The 24,962-nt window shown below is 36.5% G+C and overlaps 1 protein-coding gene across 4 annotated transcripts in view; it reads right to left on the bottom strand.

Moving 5' to 3' along the window:
• The window catches only part of TENM2 (teneurin transmembrane protein 2), a 426,310-nt gene extending 411,912 nt beyond the window's left edge, over positions 1-14,398 (bottom strand). For all 4 annotated transcript variants that reach the window (XM_030458892.1, XM_030458896.1, XM_030458893.1 and 1 more), the window contains exon 1: positions 14,173-14,398. In XM_030458892.1, coding sequence (XP_030314752.1) covers positions 14,173-14,398 — 226 coding nt within the window. The remainder of the gene's footprint in view (positions 1-14,172) is intronic.
• Positions 14,399-24,962: the final 10,564 nt, after the last annotated feature.

The following is a 24,962-nucleotide window of genomic DNA, read 5'->3' as shown; positions in this document are numbered from 1 at the left end:
CTGCCCCTTCCCAAAATGGTAACCTACTGTGGATAAGAGAAGATGAGGATCCAACAGGAGTAAGAAGGTAAATGGATTGCAGCTGCATTCTCCTGTCCTGCTGGAAGTATCTATGTCAATGCTGGGTTTCGGGGTACTGCCTCCAGCTATAGTCATATCACTGGCTTCCCATAGACCTATTTCATCTTGTCCATAGCAATTCTGCTGTGTAGGAATGAAGCGGAGAGTAAAGAATGCACAGAAAAGAAAGAAAAATTCACAAATTCACTCAAAAATATTTTGCCAAGAATCTATAGATTCTTGCAAAGAAGTCCTTGAAAGAAAAAAACTAGAGAATAATTACTAGACAGTAAGACAAGAAGCCACTTTCCACAAGTGCCCTCTCCCTCTCATCTGCGTTCCAGATGAAGCTGTATGTTAATTTACAGCCATGAGTCATCAGAAGTTTAAGATAGTCTGTACAAAGATGTTTCGATGTGGAACAGAAAGAAGTGATAAGGACCTAGAATCTATATACATCCTTCTGCAAAAAAAAGCACCTGTTTATTACTTGAGCTTCTTAAAGCACTCAAAGATTTCCTTTGGTTTTTTTGGGGGGGAGCTTTGTGGCTGTCAAAAATCATAGGCAGAATTAAACCACAATACTCTCTTCCAAGAGCTGCTGGGAGGAGAAATATATCTTTTAATAAAAAGCCTGTAAAAAAGTAAAGTTTGTGCAGATTTAGCTCAACCTCACCTTCTCTCTCAAAAGCTGAAGTGATAAAGGCCTTTTCTGTCATTTCTGTAGGGGAGAATTTCTCTGACATGAGCAAACAATAAATGAAGTCCTAACTTTAAACATCTCATCACATATGAGTAAGATTAATTTAAACAACTTGGTATTTCTTCAGGCATGTTGTATAAGTATAGCTTTAAGTAAATTAGACTTATTGCAGGCTTTAAACACATTAGATACAATACTTAATTTGAAAAAGCTTACTTGATATTCACTGCTGTTACAATACTTACTATGAATCTGCTTCCTTTCTAAATGGTCTTATGACCTCCAGAGACACAGATTTTAATTCCTATTCTGAAAAACAGCACCATAAACATGCCCAGAGGCTTTATTTATTCCAGTTTCATAGAAATTTACTTTGCATTTTGGTAATAGCATTTTTTTTTATATGCTACCAGAGGATATCCTCTCTCTTGTTGAATATTATTTAAATCATGTGAAGAGTACCTATGGTAAAAATAATTTTGAGCCCTTTAATATTTGTGTAGTCCTGGTGTCAACACAGGTATGGAAGTCTCTCCAGGCCTAACAAATATACTGATTAGTGTAATTTCTCTGTTACCTGGAAGATATAAGGAGAGTATCAACTTCATCCTCTTCAACTATAGTTTAAGCAATGAGAACAGGAAAATGTGATGCTGGGAATATGTGATGATTGGAATAGCACTGAAAAACACTACATGTTAGGAAAACCATGTTTTTCAGAAAATCAAATTTGAATCTACATTATATTTCTATTCTGCCAGTCCACTAGTCCACAGCTGAACAGTGGAGCAAGCTGATACTTCATATTCATAACTGAATCAGTCCTGTGAAATAATATTTGTATATCTTACAATATGACATTACAGATGTGAAAATCACCTCTTAATTGTGGGTTTCATTAATCTGCCAAATCATTCTATGTGTACTAAGTAGTTTCTATGCACAAATACCCCATCTTGTTCAAGAGCTGGTCACCACATTTTGGAAAGCCCAGGTTTCTGCCTTATAAATATCACGTTTGGTAAGGTTGCCACATTTGTGAAACTCTTTTTAATATAAATTTTGTTAAACTGGATACTAAGATAAACAGCAGTAAAAAAAATACTTGAGAAAAAAAGCTGGATAAACTCTATCACTTTATATTTTTCAAGATGGAGAAAAAACCTAGAAGCAACCTGGTCAACAGCAAATTCACTCCAAAACAATACATCCAGGGACTTGTAGTAACATGAGCTGTTCTGCCTGCCACAGCCATGCCCACAAAATCCCACCACACAGGAAACCCCTTGGGTCGGATACATACACTGGAATCAAGGTATAACATTATTGTGCTGTCAAAAAAATGAGGGAAGAAGATGCATTTAAGAAACTGAATTTAAGGTGGAGGAGTCTGTCAGGCAATAACAGCTTATAAGAGTTACAAAGCCGACATATAAACATAAAAAGCAATGCTGACATATTTGATAACCACAAAGCCTTCTTATTCCAAATATACTCTCAATTACAGTCAATCTCGATTACATAAAATGAAACAAGTTCAAGGAAGTGCAGTATTGCAATTCTCATCTCAGTTTCTATGCTGTCAACCTCTCAAAGCTTGCCTACATGCAATAGCTTCTTCCCAGCCTCCTGTGGGGACAACCACTTGTGTCAGGAGCAGGCAGCTTCAGCTTCCAGCCCCACACCACCCCAGCACTAACAGGCAGGGCAACCCAGGGACATGGCAAACGTGCCACAACACTTCCTTGTGCTTTGAGCATCAATGTCACCATGGAACTGAGATGCTCACCTTAAGGGTCAGTTCTGAAAGCCAAGCTAAGCTTTAGCTGTGCAATACTGTCTCAAAAGCAAACAGATGTGGCTAGTGGGATGTTTAGAAAAGACTGCAACACTTTAAACCAGCACCTCTGTGTTGCTTTGTAGCAATAATCCCAGAATAGCCAATGCACAGGAACAAATGGATCATTAGAGCAGGTAACAGTAAGCACAAAGGTTTATTTTACTTAAGAAATGGTACAGAAATGGGCAGACACTAATGAAAGATTGCTGCACTGAGTCAACAAGAGAGAATCACTTGACTGAAATACTGAAGACATCTAAAACCACAATGTTGTGTACACGGTGATTTCAGAGCGCAAATAACACTTCGGTTTTCTGTGCTGTGTTCTGTGAAGTCTTCAGACTAGAAAAATCCCGAATACAATCACAGGATTTTTGACTTCTAACAATACATATTTAGAGAACATATATTTCTAAGTCCCTCACATTCAACATTCTTTCATATAAACTGCTTCTAGATCTGCAGGCAGTCTTATACACCACTTAAACCTTAAATTTTTCATTATGAAGATTGCATCTGTTCATTAACTTCAGAAGACACAGAATTACAGCTGTGATCTACCATTCCCCGTATTATTAACAATGCACTTCATAAATTCAGTGCTTGAAGCAGATATTGGTAATAATGTCTTACGAGTTTCATTTTTGTATTTATAAGAATTCAGGAAAAAAATAGGAATGCAGACACTTAACTGCCCATCCACACACAGAATTTTATTCACTGTCATGATTTCAAAATTAAAGCTTAAATGTAATTACACCAAAATTTCAAAGGCTCACTAGAAACTAAAACCAGAACCCTCACAACAAGAAACCATCTGATTAATACTACCCTCCCTGACACTTTGGTAAGATTACTTAAGTAAGACTGATGTCCAATTATGACACTTCTTGTAGTAAACTTTTAGCATATTGTGAATAATTTTCATTGAAGGTAATATGTTCCCAGAGAAATTAAACACCATTTTAACTTTCTTTCAATACTGCTCAAGTTCCTGTCTTAGGGACAGGAAGACTCCAAAACACAATGATATGATATTACTAGGAAAAAAAGAATGTATTATTACTTGCAAAAAAATAATACTGTTATATTTAGAGTTTTTAACATGTCATCATAAACGCCATCTTAAAAACACAGTATTCTTCTGGAAATGAAAGTAATTCAAAAAAGCTAAAATACTAGACCTGCTACAAAAGAATGGGCCATTTGTTTGAAATTTATGTCATTCATTCTACATTATGGACTATTTTTTCTATCAAAACATAAAACAATGATAATTTTTACTTCGATACTTATACAAACTGAATTGATTACGGTATCCGAGAAGATAAAGCTGAAATGAACAGAGTCACCCTGCAACTGAGAAACTACTTCACATCATAAAATTCTTTCTAGCCAGCAGTCAGCACACAGCTTGCTAATACCTAGGTAAAAAACAACCAAACCCTAGTCCATCTTTTTCACATGGAATACTGGAAAAAAATACTACTGATACTGGATATTTGTTTCCATTTTCTTTACATTCTACAACATCTGGTGGAAGTGCTAAATCAAAAAACCTCAGCTGTAGCTCTCTGTTTAATCCCACCAACAGATGAAACTTCCCATGATGTTAATACATTGCATATATATGCTAGGGAGAGAGAAACAGAGAGAGCAGCTACCAAGATTCAGAACTCAAGAGTGGGTAAATGAGCTGATAAGGGAAGAAGGAATATGAGAGTGATGTGCACACAGATATATTATGATTACAGTCCTAGAGGTGCCAAGTGATACTCAGGCTGATGACTTAGCAAAGGAAGCAATCCAGGGAACAGAAAAGATGGATATTGGTAAGATCTTAAAAAACCAAACTTTCATTAAGCTGAAGAAAAATCTTGCATTGTAATCAACAGGAGACCAAGGTTTGACTTTCAAAATTACACTGGACAAGCTACACTGAAGAGAAATTTCAGTACTGATGATCAAACTGTTCTCCTGTAATCTGCTCCCAGAAAGCATCTCACTTGGTTAAAGTTCTGACTGAAAAAACATTTGGTTGCTCTGCGGAAAAGAGAGCTCACTGGCATCATCAAATATGATGGTAGTTACACAGAGCTAAGAGAATAGAATCATAAGGAAGACAACAGGCACTGCTTTTAGGGTTACTTCAACAAGATTTTCAAGTGTCAAATTTAGTTCTTAATACCCGCTTTTTGACCAAATAGCCTACTTCTTAACAACAGTATTTTGCATAACATTTCTTTAGGCAAGCAATTCCTCTCCCTGTTTGCTGGCTTTGCTCAAATTCAGCTAAAATGAAATCTCTTACTTTACTTCTTACTGCAAGAAGAAACACAGAAGTGTTTTTCTGAGATTTTCTGTATAAGCTTTCTACATCCCTCTTAACAAGGTTTTACCACACACACATACAAACATCTGAGACCCATTGTACATCATTCCTTATAGAGGCTTTTCTCCAAACAGTTTTTAAAAGTATCTTTTGATTCTGAATTAAATACGGAATAGGGGATACCACCAGCAGAGGAGTAGGAATCACAGAAAGCTATAACCCAAATATTCTAAGGAAATGTAAGCAAGCAATTACAAATGAAACTGCTTACATTCATACAACTTGTTTGGCAACAGCAGTATACCATAAGGAAAGCTACTACCATTCATAACAGCATCTTGTAATAAAACGGCTTTATGCATCCTTCTCACACTGTTTAGTGCTCAAATCTCATCAGATGGCTGAGTAAGCATTACACTTCAGGACAGTCAGTCTCTGTTTCCAGTATGGTCTGCATTCAGAGATATGTACTTCTGCATTCACTCTAAGACACTTCCACTAAGCTAAGCACTACAAAACAAAATAGCAACATATAAGAGTATCTGCATGCTATTTTGTCAAGTCAGCAAGGCTGAAGAATTAGCAGCTCAATAGGAACTTACTGCTACCAGACAAATGCTAATTAGAAGTTTGGATCTACAAACATGAAAGTGGCATAAGAGGGCTGTCTTTATACGAGTGACTGTCTCTTCAACATTTCGTTATCTTTGTCACCGAAGCACACATGGCATTGCTATGGTACATTTTACTTCCTTTAAAGAGAAACTACAAGACAGGAAAGGGCCTTTAAACAGCAACAAATCTGAACTCATGCAGAAGATACTCATGACGAACTCAGAGTGAGCTCATAGAAAAGATAAGTAGCTTAAAAGTAGAATCTAATTGACACTGACAAAAAACACACTGCATACTATGTGTGTTCCAGTGAAATAGTACAGTCCATCACCAGACCTAATGGCTACCAACTGAAGCCAGTTTCCAAAATCCAAAGAGAAGTTGTCATCTACTTTTAACATGGAGGTGGGCTCCAATTCTGCCTACTGATGTTTTTCAAGACTCCAGAATGTGCTTCATTCAAGGAAGATTACAAGGATCAATGTAGAAATAATCTGATGAAAGTTAATGAGCAACTGGATAGCAGGCCAAAGAAGATTAAATGGTAGGCCTTCTGACGTTAAACTCTGAATCCAGAGACAAATAATATAAAATCAATCAACCAAGAATAAATGAAAATGCTGGGTCTTGCTTACCCAACATTACTTTCTGCTTGTTTTCCTTCCTACTCATTTCGATAGGCTTTAAGTCATCAGCTCTTTGACCCAACTCCAAAACATCCATGTTATTCTAAGGAAGAAAATTAGTTTTGAGTGGTTGTTCTATTTTGTTTGTTTGAAAGTTTCTGTCTGTTTTTCTTACTAAGTAAACTGTTTGTCGTTGGGTGCAGTCACAGCATTTGAAAAGCTGCTAAAAATCACATAATCTATTTGAAGCATTACTAAAACAAACAGGAATAACAAAGTAAACACAAACCTCGTCATCATCATCATCATAGACTAAGTTTTCCACTGAGTCTCAAATGTGATCCTTAACAACTGTAACTTATTTCAAAAGAACATGGAGAAAATTAAGGTGTAAAAGACAATTATAGAACAGACAATAAGCACCTAAAACCTGTTCAATGCATCCAAGCTGAAAACTGACTTGTGCATTGGAGCAGTGCATTCAGCCTGGTGGTTAACCCATCCTCCACACACTCCAAAGCATACAAATGTCTAATCCTTTCCTTACATTCTGAAAATGGGAACACTAAAAACAGGCATAGGACAGTTGAACAATGTAAAAACTAAAATAAATGTATTTTGTCAGTTTCAAGGCAGATATTTCCATTTCATTTAGCCACTTATTTCTTCTACATGATGACAAAGGAGAAGGTCAAGTAAACAGCCAAATTTCCCTACAGCAGAAACAAGTTTTAGAGGGGTTTCCAATTTCAAAGCACAGACAAATAAAACTCACTACTGAGAATTCTGGACTATTTGACTTCTAAAGACTAATTTTCGGGTACAAGCCTAGGATGCAAAGGCAAAGATGCCCAATTCAAGCCCAGATCAAGTATGAAAGCTTTTTCAATCTGAGATTTTCATGGTAACATGTATTAGAGAAGCACCCGAGTCTCTTACTTTCATCAGTTTGAGAACATTCACTAGCTATCAGCCTTTCTTCCAAACTGTTCTTGCTAAAAATACACCCTAAAAAAGATCAAGGTTACACTGCTGATCCTTCTAAACACAAGAAATGGCAAAGGTGGAGTATTTGTGGAATTTGCATAAGTTAGCAATTTAATATTTTTCAGGTTGGATTAATCAAAGAACACGTATTTTCATTCAGAGTATTTTATTTTTTAAAGAATATTATTTCAGCTCCTTGGAGTACTTCATTTCTCTTTGCAACGAATTTTAATATGAGAAGAAGCAAACACATAGATGTGTCCAAATATTACAAACTTCATAGAACAGTGCGTGTTCATCTGGATAAGAAAATGGAGAAGGATTTATAGGATAAAAAAAGTTATTATTTTCAGTATCCTAAGTCTTAAATTTCTATTACATGGCTCAGCAAAGGAATGAGGATAAAAAGGTTTCCTTCAACAGTCAGGTCCTAACAATAAGGCAAACACTTCTCTATTTTGAAGCACAATATCTTTTAACTTGATGCAAATTTGTAATTCTTGAGTATAGGAAGAATAATTTCTATTGATTTTCAAGTGGTTGTTAAAATGCATTTGCATTAAAATGGTTATTAATCCTATTCTAGAGTTACCAATTCCTTTAAAACCAAATTCTTTCGTTCACAGTGTGCTCAGATTACATGACTTCACACTAGCTACTTTTTTGAAGTTATCTGTCTATATCTAGCTTCCTTAATGTAGATGTAAAAAAAACCCAAAACAAACAAGCACAAAACCAAGTTCAACTTAAGAATCAACTAATGAGGACTCCAGTACAGCATTATTTAAAAAGCTGCAGCTTTTTTTGAGAGCCAAATAACTTTTCTGAAAAAAATAAGCTCACATCTATACAGTAACTATCTACTTGCAGCAGCAATACCTGCATTCTGATTCTTAAATTTAAAATGTAAACAAATTCTGATTTTTAACAATGACCAACAGAGAGAAACTGCCAAGAATAAAAATATTCCTCCCTGAGAGAAACTGTGTGTGTGTACACAGAATTCACATATTATGTTTAGCTTTTCAGTGTTTACTCTACAAATATATATTAATATTAGAATAGTATGCTTTCCAGCATTGGTAAAATTAATTATTCTTGAAGTCCTCTCTCAGCAGCAAAGCTTCTCTATCTCAAGTTCTACAATACAGCATCTTACTAACCTCCAACTTCATCTTTATTATGGTCTCCTAGAACAAGAGTTCTGGTAGTACTTGAATTGATGACATGATGTATTTGGCTTCCTAGGTGACTACATTTTCAACTGCTCAAACAGCAAGAGCAGGAGTCACCTCCATACAATACAGCTGTGTTTGGCACTGCCTTCCCATCAGTCTGTTTTGGCAGGTCTGAGTACCCAGCAGGTGAAGTTCCAGTGTCTGAAGATACAAACTGGTGAATGGAGGATGGAAGGGGAATGAAAGGGAGGTGGAAAGCAGTAGATAATCCGAACTGGTATCAGCTACCAGTTCCAAACCAGGGACTTTGCTGTTCAAAAAAACCCCATCCCAAACCAAACCAAATGACAAACCAAACGAAAAAGCAAACCAAAAATCCTCACCAAACAAACAACACAAAAGAGCAAGAGAAAATTATTTCTGTATATGTACTTGGGAAGTACCCAAGTCATTGGACTGAGAGTCTATTTCATGATGTAAAAAGACACTTTTGAAGAGATTTCATTCTGGTTTTATGATATTGTCAGTCAGATCTAATATATACAAAGTTTTAGTTTAATTCCTGTTTATCAGATCTCAGTATTACAGCTCAAATGGCTTCCTGATTGATGTTAGAGTATAAAACATGAGGAAACATGTTAGATATTGTGTTAGACTTTCTTAGATGTTCCTAAGCATATTTGGGGAAGGGTGCTATGAAAGTTTGTACTTTTATTTATTTGCTAGTCTAGTAATGCTGCTACGTAACTCCACTACTAACAATAACAGCACAGATGAATACACAAATAAAAGTGTTTACATGTCTTTAAATCACATAACAATAAGAACTATATAAGCTGTTATTATTTGGGAAGATTTTGATCAACAGTTTTGCTTTATTAAATATTCAATATTTTGAATTCAATATTGAATTAAATATTCAAGTATTTTTACTTCTCACTAATGCCATACTTTTTAGATAAGAGAAATTGATTAATCTTGTTTTCTCACATTAATAAACGGTTTAAACTGTTCATTAACATTGTAATAAACCTCTAATAAGCATACCTCTTAGGCAATAAACCTCTTAGGTCACCATTACAATCATAGTAAATCTTAATTCAACAGCACTGCAAGTTCCACATGTGTACAGGTTATAGCAGGAAACTTGCCTTCAAGCTTTTTTCCCAACAGAAGCTTCCTTACATCTGAATCCATGGTGAGGGCTTCCTCCTCAGGCTTCTACCACCTGTCTCCATCTTGGATTCAGACAACATGGCAGAGGAAAACTAAGACTGCACACACTTTAGCCAGATAACAAGAGAATGTTTTCTTCAGTGTCTTAAAGCAAATACACATACACACATATACATTATGTATGCATATATAAACACATTAACTTTCCAAGGGCACAGGTTCTAGGAAGAAATATGGAACCTAAATTGGTAAAACTCAAATGGATTCGGAAGGGAGGCTTGATATGAGCCTAAAAGCTGAGTACAAGTATTGTTTGATGAAAAAAACCAAAATTTCACCTGAGTGTTAATGGGAATATAAACAGCAAGGCCTAAAAACCTGTGACAGCAACTCTACCCTCCAGATAGCAGCACGAGTCGCTGCTGAACACAGAACATCTTTAAATGTGAACGAGCTTAATCACTCTCATTAAATGTTCTTACTGAAGTACAGTTCTTCTAATGTGTCCCAGTAAATTATCTGGTGACATTTATGATGTGAAGTAGAACAAGGAGAGAAAAAAAACATTGCTTTTTCTCAGCACTCAGAGATGCTCACGGTAGAGTAAGCCGTAAAAGAATAAAATGTAGATTCATCAAACTGGTTTGGGTTTGGGTTTTGGGGGTTTACATATTTTTATGTTTTCTTTCAGAAACCTTTAAAGTACAGATGGAGAAAAGCTGCAGAAGGGAATACCTGAGCTGCTGAATAATATGGCATAGTAACTCAACCTCATGTGAAAGACATCTGAGTGCATTACACATTCCAAGTACCTCCCTCTGAAGATTTTATTGTGGTAAATTTATTTTTTATTTGATGGTAGTAAAAATACTGGACAATCTTAAGGGACACTATAAGGGATTTACTGTAATAACTGTCACTATTCTTTCTGGCTCCTGCTAATAGACCTATAGTGTTAAACAGGATACTAAATGTATACCTTTTTAAGCAGGAGAGAATAAAAAATGGAATATAGACTGACATACAGAAAGGTATTGTATTGGCTGTTTTCCTTTACTGAAGTTATATCTCAATACAAAAAGAGGTGCTGTGACATATTCAAAATATTTCAGAAGACTTTTGGGTCCACTTTAATATGAGTGTGGTTTTTACACTTACTTTTAATACCTGCAATCATATACTCTACTTGCTACAACATTTCAGAGCAGAGATTCACTGCTGAACTAGAGCTCACCTGAGAATGACAAAGCAGGCAATTCAGCAATCACCTTGAGCCTCATGTTTGGCTCAAGTAAAAAATCCACATGCTATGAACTCCGACTTTAGGAACTCTGAAATAATGAACTCTGCAATCACCCTGTTGAAACTCTGTTTAAAACTTTTCACAAATCAACAGAGTATTCTTATAGGCACAGTCTGATACAGTTTGATAACTGGTTCTCTTTGGTGGAAAAATGCATAATATAGGGAAATTCAGATATTACCAGAAGATTGTGAAATATTCCAAATATTCTGAGGTGTCAGAATGCTCTTAACGCATCCTAGCAGAAAGTATTCTATTCCTTTTCAAATACAGCATTCAAGAAAGACTCCTCAATTTTAAATAGAAATTCTAATGCTGGAATTCTCTCTCAGGTCCACTGAAGGACTGCATTTTTCACATCTGTTGTCTAATCCAGTGCAGGTATTGAACAACAACTATGTTTCTATCTGTAGCAGGGAAAATTTAAGACAAATTAGCTCAAGCATGAACTGGACCTGCCATTTTAGCCAAAAACTTGAATATTTGTTTTGAAGATGATAAAAAAATAAGCTTGTCACTGTAATACTAAAAACATACTGAATTATTTTGTATAAATAGTACTACTGATAAATGAAAAACAGACTTTAAAAGGCAGATTTGGCTACTAATAAACATTACAAGTAAGCATCTTAGGAAAAGCACAACAGGAGTAATGCAAATTATAATTTTTTTTAAAAAAAGTAATGCTAAGGTGCTTCAGGTAATATACAATCGTGTCATCCTTCAAGTCTTTATACCAAAAATTAGAAGCAATACACCAGAAAATAGGACCTACAGCAAAAAGGAACTTTCTTTGGCAGGTGCCTTTGTCAACAGCTAGCACAAAAAACTTTATTTCGAAGTATGCAAATGATCACAAAGTTTTCAAGTTGTATTCTCAGAGCTAAACTTACACCACCATCCAATTTTCCTATCAAATGCTCTATTCACACTGGCCTTGAGAGGCATTTATACCTCAGAGATCTGATTTTCATGAATGAAGTAAACCTGTCATAACAGCAGGACAATACAACACTGAAACAAACTCAGATCTGTCGCAGACTTCTGAGGTCTGACTACAGTTTTTAGTAGCATTTCACTGTTAACAGCCAGAACAAAAATTGGAAGTAGCAAAACTTGGCCTTATGCTAAACAAAATTTTCAAAATCAAGTAATATGTGATCAGGCAGCAGCTAAAAATCCTTCTCTGGCCATGGTTAAACCAGATCTTCTTCAGTAAATCAAAAGCATATACCTTTACCAATAGAAAGCAGAAAATGCTGAGGAAAATACCTACAATTGCTTAAAAATATGCCAGGTGTTTTATAACAGAATAATAAAAAAACCTCTGCAAACTACTTACTCTAAGCAAATTTGTTTCCTACAGAATTTAATTCCATCAAAATACCCATTCAAATTTAGAACATACCTAAGTGTATAAATCCCTAGATGTAAGCAACTGGAAACTGCATGCATAAGATATAGTATTTCCTAATATATGAACCTCATTTTTATTCACAAAGTATTAATATAGGAAGTGAGAACATCTCTCAAGTCTTAATCTATATCTGCTTGCCACATTATCTCAAACTGCATGCCAGTAGAAGAATTTTACAATGAGAAAAATATCAAGCTTTCAAATACAAAGACTCATCCTACAGACTTATTTTCTAAATAAATTTCTTTTCTAAACTTCACACACAGAGGAAAAGAAGGAGTTACTGCTCGTAGTACTTAACAAAAAAGCTTACTTGGGTTCTCTAAAATAAGACTTATTCACGTAGACAAAACAACACAGACTAGCAGAGGGTAAAAATTCTTTAAAAAAAAAATTGTTCTGCAGCACATTTCAATTTAGTTACCAGTACTCCCCTTCAGCAAGAGGGTGCATAAAAACACATTAAGAGTAAGGGAAGGAAGAACAGTCGTCAAATCAGTAATGAAGAGAAAAAGAACTTCTTCATGAAATGCCAAATAATGACCTCAATTAAAATAAGGCACTTGAGCTGAAGCATCAATCATTCAGACCGAGTAAAGTAATATTTAGATGACTCCTGTACAAAGGCTGAACAAACCACAGTGAAAATGGCTGCAGTAGCTCGTGTGATCTACTTGCATGTTGATGCGTTCTCTCTGAGCAAATATCTATAAGCAAAGAAAGGTCCTACAAGAGGAGAGATTACCCCAGAAAATAGAACTGAGTATTTGATTGACCAAGTACAATGCAAACACTTCAAAATGTCTGTACACAAATGTGAGAGAAAGAAGGGATTAGATGAGGGTTTAATTAGTGATGGTAAGTAATAGATTTGAAGGTGAAGACAGCACTGGCTGCTGGCAGAATTCTTTGAACAAGTTGAATCACATGGTATCAGGTATAAAAAATGACCTTTCACTGAATCATATCCACAGAGAAATGTGGCAACTCAGAACTTCCTGAATCAGAATAAATAATAATGCTGTATAGTAGAGTACTACCCTATGTCATTAACATGCACTTATGTAAAAGAGTAGAATTTCAGCAAGTAAAGATGTACTAAATAGTTTACCTTCCATTGACAGGGGCACAAAGGGCTATATGTTTATGCATAAAAAGTGCCTATACTTTGCCTGATAGAAACCATACCCGAGTCTTCACCTGAAATAAAACCAAGTAACTGATTTTCAGAACTATATATAAAGAAGAGATTGCTTACAAGTTCACACAGGAAAATGACTTCAAATATTAGGTCTAGGAATTCAATGCCATGATAATGCCTTGCAGCTAATTACAAAAGCAATTAGATGAGTTTTCTCCTTCCAGTTTTTATGAGGTGATGGATACGCAGTAGCAAAATTAAGTCAGAGGAAATAGCATTCCCATTCCCACATTTCAATTACACAGCAGTTAAGAACAGGAAAGGTGTTCCAAGGCACATGATTAAAAATAAATATATTTTGGCAATATGGGGTGCTACCATAACAGTGTTTCACTTAGCACAGGTACTCTGTAGAAGAGAAACAATTTTAGGTGAAAATGACATTATTATTTCTAAAATGGACCTAGGAAACAGAATACAAAGTTAATATATTGGCCAACCTTGAGTTCCATGACAAATACTACTTCTGGTCGAAGGTCATTAGTATTTCTGTTTATCAGATATTTTGAATGGTGGATCTTGGTCTGTCTCATTTACAAATTGTGAATTCTGACAGCATCCGAAATCTGAGAAAGTACTTCCTAAGTTAACATGAAACAGTTGAAATACTGGTAAAATGACATCCATGGTGCTCCATTGCTTTCACTAACACTCCTTATAATGCTGGCATACTTCAACAAGGAGCAGAAATCATTTACCAAACATTACTGTGAAAGAAACCACTTTAAACATACCTTGCCTTGGAAACTCATCTGACTCCCTGTGAACCAGGTCAGAAACTCGATTTCCATAGTGCATCCTGGTGTCATGATCATATGCCTTCAGTGTCTCACTTGAGCTGTAAGACTTCTGAGTTGGCACTCTGCAGTCCTCGCTGTCCAGGGAGGAACTCGTGTAGCGACATTCTTTCCCGCACCGGCCCCTCGTCAGAGAGCGGTGTCTTCTGTCTTTTATATCCATTATGCTAAGTCAGGCAGCTTGTTTCCAGAAAAGCCACTCTGTTAGTTGGGGTCTGTCACTGTCACCTAAAAAAGGAAAAGGATAGGATTAGGAAAAAAAAAAAAAAAAAAAAAAAAAAAAAAGAGTGAGCTAAGTTGCTTCTATATGTTGTTTTGTTCTACTTTCCCTGACTTATCCTTGAAGAACAATGAGCCACAGATAGAGAAGAAAGAGAAGATTCACATGATGCATCTTTAGAAATTGAAATAGTTGACCTGAATGGGTGACGGGGAAGAAATCTGAATACTGTAAGAGAACTGCATTCTAACTAAATTATCATCTCATTGAAGACTTTAAAAAATAAATGATAAATCAAAATTAGTGCTATCTTTTGATTTTGAATGAGCGCTGATAACAACACAGAACTGAGAGAATAATATTTCTTCCTGTTATGCAACAGTACAAAGAAAAGCAGAGTCAAACCAGCTTTAATCATTTCTGTTCTTCCTGCAGGAGGGATTGCAATTAAGAATGAAGCATTCAGAAAAGTTACATAGAGGATATTCAGTTTTAATGCATTACCAAGGTGTACATGATCCTTTAACATGCTGCTACATGTTCCCAAGTAGCAGCAACTGATTTTATTACCCCTGGATAACAGAATCCAAGGTTGGGCCAGGTTATCTCCAGGGGTCCTTTCCAGCCTTGACATTTCTGCATTTTCATTATTCTCTAAACACACCTTGGAAACTGAGTGCTCTTGTGCACCACAGAACATGACTAGATGCTGCTCTTCCTGGTCCCTCAAGATGAACAGTTTATCCACCTCAGTAGTTGGGGTTCTTCAAAACTGTGTAAATATCTTCTTGATCACTGGACCATAAAGAGATAGATACTTACAGTCTGCTTAATTAGGACACCCTTATTATAGCATGTGAACTTATTTATATGCACAGTGAGCATGAATCAACTGCAAAATGGATGGTATTGTAGAAAGCATGAACACCCTAACCACTGGAGCACTAATTATTTTGAGCTGGCATTTGTATGCATGCCTTTCTCTCATGGCATCCTGTGCTAGGTCTGTACTAGTCCTGAGAAAACTAACACTGGTGGCACAAACATTTCCTTGAAGTCTGAGAAGATATTTGATTGTCTGGATGACTGATAACTGGCCCTGTGATTCAATACTATCTCATCAAATTCAGATACTGATATATCACAATTATAAAACACAAACAGGGGAATTCACAGGACAGTACCGAGGAAAAGCTGCCGATTACTCTCTGGATGTCTTCTCACTGCTGTTCAGTACAAAAGCCTATTATTCCATTTAAAGGTATCATTTATCAGTTCAGAAAAACAAAGAGCTTTTTTGTTTTTACAATGGCTAAACTTTAAGCTGTCTGGCCTGATTTGCACTGCTTCTGAAAGAACATTTAATTCCTTGTTTCTATAGTTGAAGGAAGGATTTACTATGGCTGAGAACAAACTTCTGAGTATTTCCATGACATTAGCTTATTAAACCATCTTCAGAGGCAGACAAGATATAATGAAATTGTTTGAAACAGTTTTGTGCAATTATGCTACAAATACAACAATGAAAGGCAATGGTAATACAATGCTCTACTGTTGAGAACACCAAGAAATATTCCTTAGACACTTCCATGTAGAATGCAAGGTGCAACACCTGCATTGCTGTTGCCAAGAAGTGCAATAGGTTGACACTAGAAAATGAACCTAAAATATGTATAGATATGTCCCAAAGGCTTTATTTTGACCTTTCTTAAGGAAAATCTTGATGCAAAAATCAGACATCATAATACTTTGGTGAATAATTTTACCTTTATAATACTATTAAAAATCTATTGAACTGTACTAAATTTTAGTACATCTGAAAAACATTTCTATTGTGATTTGAAGTCAATGACTTGTTCATGTTTATTACACTACTTCTAATTTTGATTCTGATCCTAAGCATTTGTGACTAAATTCATTTACCTAAACACAAGAAAATACTCCTGTTCAATATTCCTGCATCCTCATCTCTGCTTTCAGAGTTTCTGTGAGCAAACCTGGCAAACAAAAAGCAGTTCCAGAGCATAGTCAACAAGCCACTCCTACAATTCAGACAAGAGTATCACCACACATGGCTTAAAGAATGAAGAAATGAAGTTGTAGCACACCCCTACAGAACTTGTTTCACGTTTTTCTTATCTAAAATAGGCAAAATACTGCTTCAGTTCAATAAACGTCTTCCCCTGTTAGGTAGTAAAATCTTTATGTAATGTATTCCTGGAAAGATAAATTGTGAAAGCATTGGCCAGGCAGGAATAGTGGAGAGATTCAATTCGCGTTTAAAATTCCTGATACTCCTTGACTTGCCTGTCTCAAGGGCACATATGAGCAGTTTATTTTGAGTAATTGACCTAAATAGTAACTGATGTAATTTCCTATTTTTTTTTTCCAAAGGATTTCACTAAGACTGCTCCTATTGACCCACTTACACTACAGAGTAAAACAACTCATAACAACTTACTTCAACAGTTTATCCCATCTATCATTGCTTCAAGTATCTATGAAGCACTAATAGGCCCCCCATATCTAAGTTTTTGGAAAAATGTATAAGGTATTGATGGCTTGCAAAGCATTGCTCAACTTTCACAAAAGTGTAATCTCAGCTGATCTCAATCTTCCCAGGAGAGTGAATCTAAAGCAATAAATGGGACATCCTGCACTTGCTGCTGCTGCATAGCCAAACACTGCCCGTTTTACAAAGTACTTATGTCTAATAAGCTCTGGAGTCTCTGTTCACCCAGAATCAGATTTCTTGTGCTCCTGTTCAGCTCCTTACGTGGGCATGACAACAGCAGTGGGAACAGGAGTGTCAGTGGGAACAGAGGGGTAGTTGAAGGGCATAAAAACATAGCATGTTGGGAGGGGAAGTAAAAAACACAAACCAGGTTTGGGTTCAGGGGTGTGGGGTTTTTTTTATTTTTTTAATTAAATTAGCTCCTACATTTTGTGTTAGCAAAGTCAAATAAACAGGGAGGACTCAAAATGAATTTTAATGGCTTAACAAATCCTATGCTAAAACTCTTTAAATTTGAAGTTAATTTATACACTGAACTTACTGAAGTTATGTGCTTGTTGCTTACATTTTCTAATGATCCCTTATATGAGTACAGCACACATGGCCATTAGAACTGCCACTCACAACAGACAGAATGCAGTAATCACTTGGAACTTCAAGAGAAAACAAAGCACTTCATATTTACTTTGTGCCCCTAAATAACCTAGAACAACCAGATCAAAAGAGTACAATAATGCACACAATGTAGAAAGGCCTTTATTTTTTTAAAAGTAGTACATTATGTACCAATCTGCTCATTAAAAATCAGGTCTCTTAAAAGCCTGTACTTCTTTTCATCAACAATTGGAAATAAGCTTGTGATTTAGACATTCAAATGCTGTTAATTTTTTTATGCAAAGGCTATTTTAGAAATGATAGAATTCTATTATTAAGCTTTGGCACATTACAAGTTTTCTGGTAATATGTAAAAGGGTTATTTAACTGCTGTAATTTTTTGTGAAAATGTCAGTCTAGTGAAAATGTATATCACTACTTCTGGATCACCTCTGCCTTTTAAAAAAGTCAATAAATAAAATGCACTTTAAAAAATAAAACACTACTATAGTATGTGCATTTTGTTTTATGAAATAATGTTGACAAATATCCTAGTTTAGACCTGGGCCAGAAATCAAATATTCGGTGCAACCTCATTTTCCATTGGTAAGTCTTTCTTCTGATTATTTTTTTTTTTTTTTTTTTTTTTTTTTTTTTTTTTGTCTCTTGAAATACTGTATTTTTCTTTTAATGTAGCTACTATGTGTATAGCATTGACAATTAGATATATTTGCTATGACATGTTAAATAGCTATTTCTGGACAGTTTTGGTGCCTGATTAAAGTTTAAGTAATAGAAGACCTGGTTTTGCTGGGACACAATTATAATTTTTTTCTGTTCAGAGGAACTGTCATCTTTAGAGGCTGCAGAGAACAAAGGAGAGATGTGTTGTTTTCATTTAAAGCCAGCCCTGGTATGCAGGTTTCCCTATGAACTACATAGCTAAGCACCTGCCAGTGCTCAGGGTGTCAGGCAGAGGCACTGAGAAACCCACCAACTTTATACTAAGAAGATCTTTACTAATTATAAAAATGAAGTGGAAATGACATCTCCTTTTCATTCTGGATACACAGAGGTAAAACAGAAGAAAGAGTCTGAAGGCAGAGTAAAGAAAAAAGTGACAGAATAAAAACTTGTGTGTCCTGGAGCTTCTCAGCCATGTGAAGTTTTCAAGTTTCTACTGTTGTAGAAAAATTTTCCTTCTTTTCTGAAGAAGGAATTAACATCCATTTAAAACTGCCCAAAAAAACCCCAAAAGAGGTTTTACCTCAAAGTCATGTGTTTCTACCCCTAACTCAAAGTGATTTAGAATTATTCCTTAGACTTTAGGACAACCAGAAGAGCTAAACCTGTGTTAGACTCATTCTACAGAAGAAGTTAAAGTGTCCCATCTAAGGCCATAGGAGTTTGCTGCACAGTGGGAATCTGGAGTTCCAGTTCCTGGTTTCCTGCTTGTTAATACAGTTACTATCTACATACTGTCATTGCTCTGTGCAGTCAGACAAAAAAGAGAATCAAGTCACTGTAGAAAATACAACCAGCCAACTTCTCCCTTAATGTAAGTAGTTAACATAATATAGATGAGTGAGTTCACAGAACAAACTTAAAGATCAAATATGAATTGGCCACTTCAAAAGACTAGGTTTGTTAAAAATAACTGCTTGAAGAACATTATTACTCTTCTACTGTCTAGAACGAACAAACAATACTGTTATCTATTTTTAAAGTGCTGTTAATGAAGAAAGGTAGAATAATTTATCACTGCATAATTAACACAATGCAGTTAAGCATGCTTTAATGATCCTGTGTAATAGTTTTCTATCACTAGAGAATACTTTTGGAGTAAGAATCAACTGTCCAAATAATTTGTGGTAAAGTCTTTGATCAAACTGATCAGCATTTCTGGAAGTGAGATAAATCCAAGTACCCATGCAATGAATGAGAACTTGCTTTACTTAATTGCCCATTCATGACATTGTTTTTTTCCTTCTAATCCTAGCATAGAATGCTGCCTTCAATTAAGTTAATGTGATTTTTAACCACACCAGCCTCGTCAAGCTCTTCTGTCTTTTCATCTTTTTAAAAATCTTATTTATCCCCAAAGTTTCTGTTATGCATTTGAATGCTGTTCATTTCCACAAGCCTTTTTTTTTTTTTTTTGTAGGGGTGAGTCTCATACCCAGGCTAATCAACAGCTGACTCAAAACTTCTGGGCACTGTAAGACTGAAGGATTTTCATTTCTAAACACATGACAGTGCTATCAAAGTTGAGAAATATAACTGACATGACAGGCTTTGTACTTTCCTTGCACCCGAGCATGCCTAACACCAAGAATGTTTAGACAGTTCCTTTCTAGCTCCTCTCCACCTCCTTATGCTACAATATGCTATAATTTTACAAACACTGGTCACCTTCATTACTCCTATCAATAGCATAAGTTGTATTACTGGGTACAAGATCAGCCAAAATAAAACAATGAGGAATGCATCTTTCATTTCTTCTTTACTCTTGTTTACAATAATACACTGTTAAGGAGGGACTTCTCCAGAATGTGAAATAAAGCAAAGCTCCTGTGCATATCTCAGCAAAGGATGCCTCTAGAAGCAGATCATAGTGCTCAAGAGATTACTCACTGATTCAAACTTCTACAAGACTATACTCAGAACTCATCACACTTACATTTATGAATTTAGGTATTTCATTTATCATTTCAGTTGAGAACACCACCTGCTTGTGATTCTAAATTTACATCATTCTCTCTCGTCCTGTCCAAGAAACACACCCCTTCTTTTAAAAATTTCCATGGAACCTCTCTCACCTCAGTTTGATGCTAACCATTTTCATATAGTCATGAACATGATGCCTTGATGTTCTTTATCCCTGCTAGCAGTGTCAACTTAAGAGGATATTCTTTGGAGAAGACTTTACTAGACACCATTTTCAAGGCTGTATAAACTTACCATGATAATAAATGGCAACAATATTTTAAAACGCCTAATAGAATTAAGCAGAATTTCAATCATGACAACAATTCCCAGTTACACAAGTAAATTACCCACTCAGCTAAGCTCTCTGTTGGGAGAAAAGCAAACAAAAAAACAAAAAGTCATTTTATTTGTGTAAATTATTAGTCTTACTCCTTGGGATTTCTCAGCCCCTGTAAACACAGACTTTATCAGAAATACCCACTTCCTATAGTGGTTCTTTGTTTTAAAAGTTCAAAGTAAGCTAAGAAAAACTTCAAGGGAATATATATACATATATATAAATACAAGACAAGGGAACACCACATTAAGGCACAAGGTGTAGATGGCAATGTCTCTCAAAAGCTTCCATAAAAGTGTTTTCTGAAATGCTTTAAACTCTAGATTACCCCAGACGGCAATGAAACTTTGAATAATGAAGTAAGAAGACTGCACTGTTTCTCAGCTAACAGCTACACCTCAGCTGTTGTTCTGTCTTTCAAAAAAGGAAAACAATTTGGTTTATAAAAATTAAACAAACCTCATGGAAACATATAAACTGAATACAACTATTATATAAAATGACCAGCTGGGACTCAAAATCTCTCAAGTGAGTTTCCAGTATCCATATAGCAAGGGTTTGGCAGGAAGAGAATTGGGGTCCTGTCACCCTGGTCTACCTAAATCAGCAGTGCAACATTTGCTTGCATATTATCATAACAGAAGAGGACAGAATGGGTTAGGAAATAAGCCAGGTTTATTTCACTTCCAGGAAACAAGCTGTTCCAAGTTCACAAGAAGCAGCAATTACCTCATAATATTGTAGAGTCACTGTGAAGATACTACTACATCCTCTGTTCCATCTCAAAATAATAAAGAAGAAGGCAGCACCACCAGGGAGGAAACTCACTCTGGAGAAAAGGCCACATGTTAGCTGCCTAGTCATTTAGTACAGTATATGTAACCTGACACACACTCTTACACTGCAACTTCCTTCTGCAGACTTCTTCAACAGAACTGTAGCAGGAGGAGCTTTTCTTGCTCCTGAGGCTCAACGAGCTGCTGGCTTCTCCATTGCCTCGCACCAGAGTGAGCTCCTCTCTCTGAGTGTGTGTCCCACCTTTATTGCCTGGGGTCTGCCCTAACCAGGCACAGGTGGACTCACACCCACTCTTTGGCAACTCGAGGCACCTGGTTTATCTTGTTTCTCTACACAGAACCATCATTTTCTTTACTATTCCCTATCCATGGGTATCTCCAAAGCAAGCCTGGCATTTGGTCGTGGGTAAGAGGTTTCCCTGAGTCACTTTGTCAGCAGTCACTGGCTCATGTGGCTGAATTGTCAGAGGCAAGCCCATCCTGGCTGCTCAGCTTCCACAATTCTAAGCCTGTGTGTGAACTTCATCCAAAAGCTTGCAGGAGGTGCCTGAAGACAACTGGAGACAGAAAGGTCTTAAGTTGTGCCAGCACAGAACACGGGAGCTCACATGGTGACTCTCTCAGATAAGTCACTGCATCAGAAATACAAACCAGCATCCCCTATTCACCATATGTGGCTGAGTAGTAGAAAGCAAGAACAGCCAGGAGGAAGTAGCCACTTAAAAAAACCCTCTCAAAACAACAAGAAACCTTTAAATCCATTTTGTCCTTTCCTTCCATTGCCATTTCACAGAAAGAACAATACCAAAGCTGCAATGTCTAATTTCTTCTCAAGACTAAGCTCACTGCATTCAAGGCAACCCCTACAATTTTGCCATCTGGTAGGCAGTTTGCTGTGTAACGAAGGCAGAGCTGCCTCCACTCTTTCACTGAGTTGGTCAAACTTTCCGTGCTGTAGCATCAGCATTTCATAACAAAGATAAAGATCATGCCTAAGGGAACCTGGCAAGAAAGATTTAAAAGAAATTTAAAACAAATGTTGTTTCCCCTTGTATCACCAACACCTGCAAAATAAAATGTAGAGCTTCAATGAAGTTTCAAGTGTGTCTTTATTGTACTTGTGTGTCCTTATTGTACTTGCATAGCTACACACTTCCTGCTCTACAGCAAATGAGATTTTAAAAAGTTTAAAATCGTTGTCAAAATTACTTATTCTCTAAAGATACTGGAAATGATGAAGGGTGTAACTTCTGTTTTGAAAACAGAGAAGCCACTGGAGGTCCATAACTTAGCTGATTCTCCTACTAAGGATTTGATGTTATGTACAGAGAAAAAAACATAAATATCAGTTTAAATACGATTACATCCTGAAACTGGAATTCACTACCATCATAACCCACCTTTTAAAACTCAAACACAAGTTTTAAAATGCTGTCTTTGATTCAATGCCACAGTAGCTACCTAGGTTAATGATTTTTTAGTATTTTTAGCAATACTTTACAGATGGAAACAATACTGGAGCAAGTTCTGCTCCCCCCACCAAACAAGGAAGACTTTCATGAACTGAAACAAGTGCAGGGAAAGTCACAGAGTCTCAAGGGACTGGAGCATGTGAGCTGCATGCAGAAATGAAGAAACTGGGCTTGTTGATTCTGGGAAAGGAATGGCTAAGTGAGACCTAGCTGTGGCCTACCTCTACCTAAGAGGCTATGGAGAAGAATCAGTCACAGGGGCTTTAGTGAGGGGAAGCAAAGGAGAGTGTGAAATGGTTTGTGCAGACTGAAGTTCTGATCAGAAATGAGGTGAGTGAAAAACACTGTGGGACAAATATGCAGAGGCTGCTGCAGAGGCAGCAGAATTTTACATGTTTTCAACACTGAGCTGCACAAAACCCTCCGCATCCTGGGCTCAGTTCAGCATTGAAGCTTAGATTAGGTGAGCTCAAAAGGCACTTTCCAGTCTCAGTGGTTTGTGACTTTATAATATTCTTAAATTAGGAAAATTTCCATAGTCATTAACATCAAAAGTAAAGTGATTGTTTAGGAAACCAGTCTGTAAAGCAAACACATGACAAAAGCTTTTTAAGTTGAGTACAAAGGTGTAAAAAGTCAGAGGTTTTTAAAGGAAAAAATCCACCTAAATTGCAGGCTTAAAGCTGTGTTCAAAGCTTCAATAGCCCAATAAGGCAGAGGCTCTATTATGGCTGCACATACATACAGACTGCAGAGGACCAACACACATCACTGCACTGGGGTCCTTGCTGCACATCATGCTGAGGGCACAACACAAGGAAATCACACAGGAATGGTATGCCAGGGAAAGCAGAATGGGCTTTGTCAATACTTGAGTTTCATAATACAGGCCAGCAGAGGGAACAGAAAGTGCTCAAAGTACAGTTCTAGAGGAAACAATATCTACAGGGAATAAAAGCACAGTTTTACAAAAGTAATAAGCGTGAACTCTATTATAATTCCAGAGACATTATTGAGACCCCTTTTGTTTCCAAACATGTCATTTGACAGTACTGACTTCGAACCAGTACCTTAAAAACATGAAAATAAACCCAAAAGAGAAAAAGTCTGCTGCATGGTATAATGACACTACTGTGAAACTAAAGAAAATGGTGCATGAGAAGGAATTGTAACCCCTAACTCTGAAAGCTCATCTTTCCACCAGTCACAGCCACATGCCCACATCATGTGTATCGATGCAGATGTGTTCTTCTTCTCACAGCCCAGCCAGCATGGCATCAACCTGTACCAGTCCTAGAGATAGCTGCCCAATGACCACTCTGAGCTGTGTGTGCATGATATTAAGCTATACGGTACATTATTCTATCTGATAAATCTATTTTTTTGTGGTAAAATAGAAAAATTTATCAAAAGCTGAAGCTTTTAAAGTGATTTACCTACCAAGTTCTTCCATTTCTATTTCACTGCACAATACATCACGTATAGTGGGTCTGAAGCAATGACCCCATCCCAGCTGATTTTAGCCAATATACTGGAGGGAATGGGGCTAAAGTTTCCTCTTCACTGTACTCAGTTCAAAGCAGTAGGCATTCTCTGTACATATAGGGCACAAGGTACTGGGCCTGGGTTTAGAGATGGAAGAGTCATACATGTGTTCTTGTGATTTGTATAGCTAGGGTTTGGTCTCCCAGGACCACCCATGTGTAAACCAGCAAGTTCTTTGATTGCTACCAGCAGTAGTTTTGAGTTAGAGAGAGAACTGTTGTACTCTGAATAAGTCAGAAAACCAACTTAAATTTTCTGGGACTTTTTGTTTTATTTCTGTGATGAGTTACATTCAATGTTGACAGGTCCAGAATTTCAAATTTTATACTTCTATGTTATGAAACTTGATCACCCAGACACAGTCTTCTGGCTTAATGGCAGTCACACATGCACCTCAATCGTGAACAAACACTGCTCTAAGTAACATCCTACTGCATCTTTCACAGACTATTTTGATAATGCTCTACTCTTTAAAGCATTTCTCCTCTTCACAAAGAAAACCACTGCAATCCCATATTTTAATATATAAAGTTACTGA

Source organism: Calypte anna, chromosome 13 (assembly GCF_003957555.1).
Source record: "Calypte anna isolate BGI_N300 chromosome 13, bCalAnn1_v1.p, whole genome shotgun sequence".
NCBI lineage: Eukaryota > Metazoa > Chordata > Aves > Apodiformes > Trochilidae > Calypte > Calypte anna.
Note: the sequence above shows the minus strand (reverse complement) of the source record. Positions and strands in the feature narration are given on the sequence as shown.